The sequence below is a fragment of the Trachypithecus francoisi genome, unplaced genomic scaffold, assembly GCF_009764315.1.
Source record: "Trachypithecus francoisi isolate TF-2019V2 unplaced genomic scaffold, Tfra_2.0 Lachesis_group15, whole genome shotgun sequence".
Taxonomy (NCBI): domain Eukaryota; kingdom Metazoa; phylum Chordata; class Mammalia; order Primates; family Cercopithecidae; genus Trachypithecus; species Trachypithecus francoisi.
In genome coordinates, this window is record NW_022681460.1 from 16,109,192 (window position 1) to 16,117,063 (window position 7,872).

At 36.4% G+C, this 7,872-nt stretch overlaps 1 protein-coding gene across 5 annotated transcripts in view; it reads left to right on the plus strand.

Moving 5' to 3' along the window:
- DSE (dermatan sulfate epimerase) overlaps positions 1-7,227 on the plus strand; it is a 71,246-nt gene extending 64,019 nt beyond the window's left edge. For 4 of the 5 annotated variants that reach the window (XM_033234365.1, XM_033234364.1, XM_033234363.1 and 1 more), the window contains one exon: positions 1,569-7,227. In XM_033234365.1, coding sequence (XP_033090256.1) covers positions 1,569-3,327 — 1,759 coding nt within the window. In that variant the 3' untranslated portion in view covers positions 3,328-7,227. The remainder of the gene's footprint in view (positions 1-1,568) is intronic. The other variant, XM_033234367.1, reaches the window with a different exon arrangement.
- The last annotated feature ends 645 nt before the right edge of the window (positions 7,228-7,872 follow it).

A 7,872-nucleotide genomic window follows, 5' to 3' on the forward strand; every position in this document is an offset into this window, starting at 1 on the left:
GGTAAATGGAGCATTATAATCTTCTAATAGCAAAGCTGTTGCTAAATTTTCAACAGTGTTTAAAAGTGTTTGACAGTATTTGACAGCTTCACTTTGATAATAAAAGGACCGTGTAAATTTTTTTGCCTTAATCTTTTAAGCCCAGAAAGAGAAGCTTGGGTCTCCTTTTTCAAGTATTGCCAAATATGTTGTTGGCATCCAATAAGTTAAAATCAAAATTCGAGGGAACTGATTAGTCATTAATCCCTGATGTCTTTTCAAGCTGTTGAAATTTACATTCAACTCCAAAACGAGCTTTCTTGTGGTTTGCTTCTCTTTATTCTTTTTTTTCAAAATATAAAAAATTAAGGAGGAAAAAATATTAGTAAAATGGTAACTGGCTATAGTGTAACCAACAATTTAAGATTATTTTCATAGATAAACTAAATATATTAAGATGCAACCATCCTTGAGTTCTCTCAGGAGTCTGATGTAATTACTTAATAGGGTGACCCGTAAATAAGTTACCCATAAATATCCAACCAAGAGAGTTCTATAACGCTAACTACAGGATTAATATAATAGGTCAGATGAATGCTAAGTCTAACTTAAAAATCTGCCTTTATGGCAATATGCAAACTAACCAAAAACTGAGAGTAAGATGGCCCATTCAGCTTACATCTACACCTGTGAAATCACATTAATTAAGCCATCATTATACTAGACCTAAGTAGAGAGATAATTTCTGATGTCTTGAAACTGAGACTCTAGAACAACAGATGAAGCAGTCAAAATCAAACACAATGAGATTAACTCTACTACAGGTGATTGATTCACTTTAGGGAAAAAGTACATTGTACTAATAATAAACATTTATCATAAATAAAAATAAGAAGTAATTTATTGTCCAAGAAGCATGGTGTCATCTGCAGATTAAAACAACACCAAACCTTTGGTCCTGGCTAGTCAGTGGTAGGCACAATTATAAATCCCCCAGTATAAGACAGTTGGCTGAAGCTTCATTCGTTTATATTCTGAGATGTGGTGTTGGTGATACATTTTATCTAATATGTGAAGTCCTCCTCTATTTCAGTTTATTTTTTCAAGGAAAAAAATCTTGAGGGAGAACTGCTTTCAGTGCCAAACATTCAGTAATATCAGTTACTGCAGAACTATACTTCATTACAGCTCAAGGCTTGTTAGAGTCCAGATTCTAACATGGCATTTCTAGAAGAGGAGCCCCTCAGCCAGAAATTTGGATGAAGTGCCTAAATCCACGAGGCCCAGTAGATTGGATGGTCACTGTGACATCATCAAATGAAGATGGTCCATGTAGAGATTACAGCAGAAATCATTTTGGGCCCAAATCCAAGGATCACAAATGATAAAGAAATATTCCTCTTGCAGTCACCAAGGGTTTCCCTTTGTGCATACTGATTGTCCTTGGATATTTTCAGAAATGTCCCTAATCCAGTCCATGCTGCCAGTGTTCTGGGTAGCATTTGTGTGTCGCATCTTCCACATTACCATGTTACGTGTTATTTTCACTTCCATCAGAAAACCATTTCATTTTTTAAAATTAATTTCAGGTATGATGCCAGCTTGAAATCGGTTCCTCCTCCAGACTTTGGCACCCCTACACTGCATTATTTTGAAGACTGGGGTGTCGTGACTTATGGAAGTGCACTACCTGCAGAAATCAATAGATCTTTCCTTTCCTTCAAGTCTGGAAAACTGGGGGGACGTGCAATATATGACATTGTCCACAGAAACAAATACAAAGATTGGATCAAAGGATGGAGAAATTTTAATGCAGGGCATGAACATCCTGATCAAAACTCATTTACTTTTGCTCCCAATGGTGTGCCTTTCATTACTGAGGCTCTGTACGGGCCAAAGTACACCTTCTTCAACAATGTTTTGATGTTTTCCCCCGCTGTGTCAAAGAGCTGCTTTTCTCCCTGGGAGGGTCAGGTCACAGAAGACTGCTCATCAAAATGGTCTAAATACAAGCATGACCTGGCAGCTAGTTGTCAGGGGAGAGTGGTTGCAGCAGAGGAGAAAAATGGGGTGGTTTTCATCCGAGGAGAAGGTGTGGGAGCTTACAACCCCCAGCTCAACCTGAAGAATGTTCAGAGGAATCTCATCCTCCTACATCCACAGCTGCTTCTCCTTGTAGACCAAATACACCTGGGAGAGGAGAGTCCCCTGGAGACAGCAGCAAGCTTCTTCCACAATGTGGATGTTCCTTTTGAGGAGACTGTGGTAGATGGTGTCCATGGGGCTTTCATCAGGCAGAGAGATGGTCTCTATAAAATGTACTGGATGGACGATACTGGCTACAGCGAGAAAGCAACCTTTGCCTCAGTGACATATCCTCGGGGCTATCCCTACAATGGGACAAACTATGTGAATGTCACCATGCACCTCCGAAGTCCCATCACCAGGGCAGCTTACCTCTTCATAGGGCCATCTATAGATGTTCAGAGCTTCACTATCCACGGAGACTCTCAGCAACTGGATGTGTTCATAGCCACCAGCAAACATGCCTATGCAACGTACCTGTGGACAGGTGAGGCCACAGGACAGTCTGCCTTTGCACAGGTCATTGCTGATCGTCACAAAATTCTGTTTGACCGGAATTCAGCCATCAAGAGCAGCATTGTCCCTGAGGTGAAGGACTATGCTGCTATTGTGGAACAGAACCTGCAGCATTTTAAGCCAGTGTTCCAGCTGCTGGAGAAGCAGATACTGTCCCGAGTCCGGAACACAGCTAGCTTTAGGAAGACTGCTGAGCGCCTGCTGAGATTTTCAGATAAGAGACAGACTGAGGAGGCCATTGACAGGATTTTTGCCATATCACAGCAACAGCAGCAGCAAAGCAAGTCAAAGAAAAACCGAAGGGCAGGCAAGCGCTATAAATTTGTGGATGCTGTCCCTGATATTTTTGCACAGATTGAAGTCAATGAGAAAAAGATTAGACAGAAAGCTCAGATTTTGGCACAGAAAGAACTACCCATAGATGAAGATGAAGAAATGAAAGACCTTTTAGATTTTGCAGATGTAACATATGAAAAACATAAAAATGGGGGCTTGATGAAAGGCCGGTTTGGACAGGCTCGGATGATGACAACTACTCACAGCAGGGCCCCATCACTGTCTGCTTCCTATACCAGATTGTTCTTGATCCTGAACATTGCTATTTTCTTTGTCATGTTGGCAATGCAACTGACTTATTTCCAGAGGGCCCAGAGCCTACATGGCCAAAGATGTCTTTATGCAGTTCTTCTAATAGATAGCTGTATTTTATTGTGGTTGTACTCTTCTTGTTCCCAATCACAGTGTTAGCACTGAAGATATAAATTACCTGGTCATTTTGTGATCACAAGAGACTATACAAAAAAAAATTTCTTTACCCCAGATTATCAGATTTTTTTCCCCTCAGATTCATTTTAACAAATTAAGGGAAGATATTTTGACACAAAAAAGCAGGAACATGGAGAAATTGGAGCAGGCAAAGAATTTATCAAAGCAGTAGAAACAGCTTGGTGGTCCTATGGTGTTTCTGGAAGTATTTGGCATTGCTAATTGAGCAGTCCATGTAGTACTACTTTTAGAAGAAGCAAAAAGTCTGTTTTTTAAAGTAATGTTTTTTCTTATGAGAAAAAGGTTGAGATAGAATTGGGTTTTATTAATATTAATGTAATACTATTAGCAATTTCCTTATATTATGGAAAAGACTGAAGAATACAATTCTGAGAAATACAACAAAATTGTAATGGTACAGTCCTGTTGAAAGATAAATGTTGCTAAGTCCTGGTGTGAGGGTACCGCTTCCTTGGGAAACTTCTTGAGTTATGTAACTAACAGGATCTTTTACTACAGTTCTCGATGGCTATTCAGATAATAGAGCAAAAAATTATAGCAGAAGATCATTAAAAACTTAAAATATATTTTATTAGAAAACATTTATCTGAATGAATATTTCCTTGATGCTGGTCTCTGCACACATAGAATTGGTTACTTGTATGCATTCATTGGTGGTTCAATAAGTAAGATGATTACAGATAATTTAATACTGTATTTTCCTTATATGGAAAACTGTTGTAGACCCAATGACTAAACCTTTCAAAAGAAAATATTTTCTATTATGACTGTTGATTTTCATACCAAAGAAGATGGAGAATCTAAAATTTGGATATGATTCTTATGTTTTTTTAATAGGAAAACTTTTTCAAGTTTATTTTGCTAAATAAACATCGTAATTGTGAATTTTCTCCAGTGTTTTTCTTCTCTGTTCCATTATATTCAAAATGCAGTAACATTTTCCAAAAATTTTGAAGAGAGATCTTTATTTGGATGTGTATTCATTAAATGTATAAAATAGTATTTGAATCAAAAGAAGTATTTTCTCTGCTTATTAACCTTAATTGTTGTTTAAACACATTTTAAATATTTAAAACAATAGCCAACTTCTGATATTAAGTAGCACCCAACTTTCAAAAGCACAAAATTTTCAATCAGCTCCTCAGAAGGTAACAGCAGCATACAATACTAGAAAAATAATCCATAGTTTCTACTTGAGCATAATAAGAAAATGATATACTTAAAAGGAACTTAATAAATTATATATTCAGCATATTTGAGTCATATATTTCTCCTTTGAAACAGAAAATATGTTCAGCTCAAATTTTACAGTAGGGACACACTCACTGATTTATAGGTGTAAAGTAACAACAGTAACCTTTCCTCTTATTTGCTCTTTTAGTTCACAGCAATACCAGTATGTAACCAAAAGACAAGTTGGAGAAACTTATAAGTACCTTTCTGCAGTTCTAATTTTGAACCTTCTTGCATAAAGAAAACACAAGTTTGACTTTTAACTGTGCTTCACTTATTATGCTTGGAATCCAGAAAACGACTTCTGAGGAAGTAATTTCTTTCCCCCCTCATGGAAAATCTCTAGGGAGGATGTCATTACACACTGTTTAAAAGAATAATGTTTTCAAAAGAGTAATGCTTCCGTTTGTCCTGCATGGATGCTCTTACTAGGATTTAAACTTGCTTTATGTGACAGATTCTCCGTTTACTTAACCTCACTCAACATTCCTCTCTTTTACTCTTTCTCACTCAAAAGGATGAACTGTCTGAAATGATCAAAAGGAAATTTTGAAAGAAACAAAAAAAGGAAAATTACTCTTTGAGGTTACCAAGCAAACCTGATCTCAGATCCAAACTGAGACATACTTTCTAACAGAGATGAAAAGTGCAAGTGAGTGCCAAACTCGCTTTTCTTTTGTTTTCATTAGGTTAAGGCTAGACAATACATTAGTCACCACAGCATGATCCAGTCTAACATATTAGTTCATTTTAAAGTAGTTTTCTAAAGGTATGCATCTTTAAAACAAAATGAATTAAAATTATGTGGTTTTTTTTTCTTCTAATGAACCTGGTATTTATTTCCTTAAAGAGAAATTTCCTCAGACAGTGACTTAAGTGGTTAAGTGGGGAAAAAATGCTGAAATAAATCACAGCTCTTCATAATGAAACATGTTTTTTATCAGGGATAGTGCATATTTGTAAAACTAGGCAACTTTTTGTAACTTGAAAACCAAGCAATGTTGAATCTGCCTTGAAACTGAGTAATCAGTTACGGAATCTGTTTCAGTGCTGCTCACTATGACAGGAGTGTTTCAAGTTCATTGGATAATGTATGAGCTGTTGTTCAGGGGATTGGCAGGACTCTTGGTCCTAGCCTTAAAGAAAATTTGAGAATCACTAGCATACAGAGCTTGTCAGTGCAGTAAAAGTGGTATATTCCTGGGAAGCTGAGGTGGGAATATTGCCTGAGCCTAGGAGTTCTATGCTGCAGTGAACCATGACTGTGCCACTGCACTCTAGCCTTGGAGACAGAGTGAGAACCTGTCTTTTTTTTTTTTTTTTTTTTTTTTAAGTATATTTCCTTGTTTGTAACTGATTAGCTTATTTCAGTTGATGGTAGATGAGACCTGTGATGGTGGATGAGACCCAGAATCTTCAGAGAGAACATTATTTTGAGAACATTGTTTTTATTGTCAAAGTCAGGTAGGAGGCCGTGTTCTGGAACTATTTTAATTATTAAAATGTATCACCTAAGATAATGAATTCTTCCGCAAATATTTTAGTCATAGTTTTTAGTACTACATATTCTAAGGTTATCAGAAAATATGTCTTAACAGAATGTTTTGCGTACTGAATAATTTGTTTTTGAAAAGGAAAATTTACATTTGACTTACTCAGTTTTTAAAAAATTATTTTTATTTCTAGAGACAGGGTCGGTCTCCATCACCCAGGCTGAAGTGTAGTGGCGCGATCATAGCACACTGCAGCCGCAAACTTCCCATCTCAAGCGATTCTTCTGCCTCAGCCTTCCAAAGTGCTGGGATTAGAGGCATAAGTCATAACACCCAGCCAAGTTAAAAAAAAACTTTAGATAGTTCACAAACCACTCACAAAAGAATCTGAAATTTCTCCAAGTATTAAGAGAAAGCAAGCTGTGAAATGCTATATGTGCACGCTTAAAAGTAAATTCATGTGATTTCTTACAAATATAAAACAAGATTAAAATGAATATAGTCATGGGTATGAGGAGCATGTAATTTATCTTCCAAGTGGAGACACATTTGAGAGTTAAAGGAAGAGCAATTAATTGTTATTCCAGGACAACAGATATAAACCGAGATTATACTAGGTCAACTGGGACATACGGTCATCTTTGTCATAGCTTAATTTGGAAAAAAGGAGTTAAGGAAGTCTGTGAAGGTCTAACTCAAAGTTTGGTGCTTTTTAAGCAAGTTTAAGGAACTTGAGATGACCTGATTGAGGCCCCTAAATCTACAGATGAGGAAAGCAAGACTCAAGCAAGGGGGGCCTGATCCTTTCTCTGTTCCCTGTGTATTCCCTGTCTGTGGCAAAGCCCACTGGCTTGATTCTCTTTAGCTTCATGTTAAGAAATAGTTTCTTTCTGCAGTTTATTTAATTTACTGACCAAATGACGTATTTTTTTTCAGCAATGTTTCAGCTAGGTATTTGCTTTATGCATGTAATGTCAATGAAGTACTCGTAAGTTTTGAAGAAATGACTGAGATAAATCATACGTTCCACTACATAGTCTAAATATTTAGTTTTTGGTCATCTATTTTAATATGTTGAAATTCTGTTCAACAAGACATGTAGTCACTATGTGAAGAATGAAAATAGACAAAGTTGTAGTATGACTTTTCTTCATGGATATACAGTTTCCCTCTTGGTTTTGGGATTTTGTTAATTGAATTTTTATTTGGCATAAATTATAAACATACATGATTGAAAAAGTAAAACAGTACTAGATGGCTTATTTAAAAAACAAAACAATAAATTCTCTCTCCCTTCCCTTCTTATTCTTAGTTTGTACTTCCCAGAAGTAACCAATTTCTAATTATTTTGGCTGTTACATCTATTGTGTACTTGTTTACAGTGAGGTCTAAAACTACCTACTAATGAAGATTTAGCTCTCTTATCCATTCCCCTCTTTCTTTATACTTATTGGAAGATAATAGGTGCTATAGAGGGAAAAGGCAGGGTAAGGAGACTGGGAAGAGGAGGCCGTAATTTTAAATGTGATCAGGCTAGCCTTTATTGATGTCTCCACTTCCATTCTGTGTGTCATTTTGAAAATCTATTTGCTGTTAATTTAATGGGGTTTTGGAAAGGAACTGAAGGAAATTTATATATTGAGTGCAGTATGTTTAAATGGAAGTCCCACATCACTTTTCAGTTGAGTTAACAAATAACGACAGTAACATGTTTACAGAGCATCTACTATATGCCAAGTATTGTTTTAGGAACTGAAGATATGGTAGAGAATAGGAATAA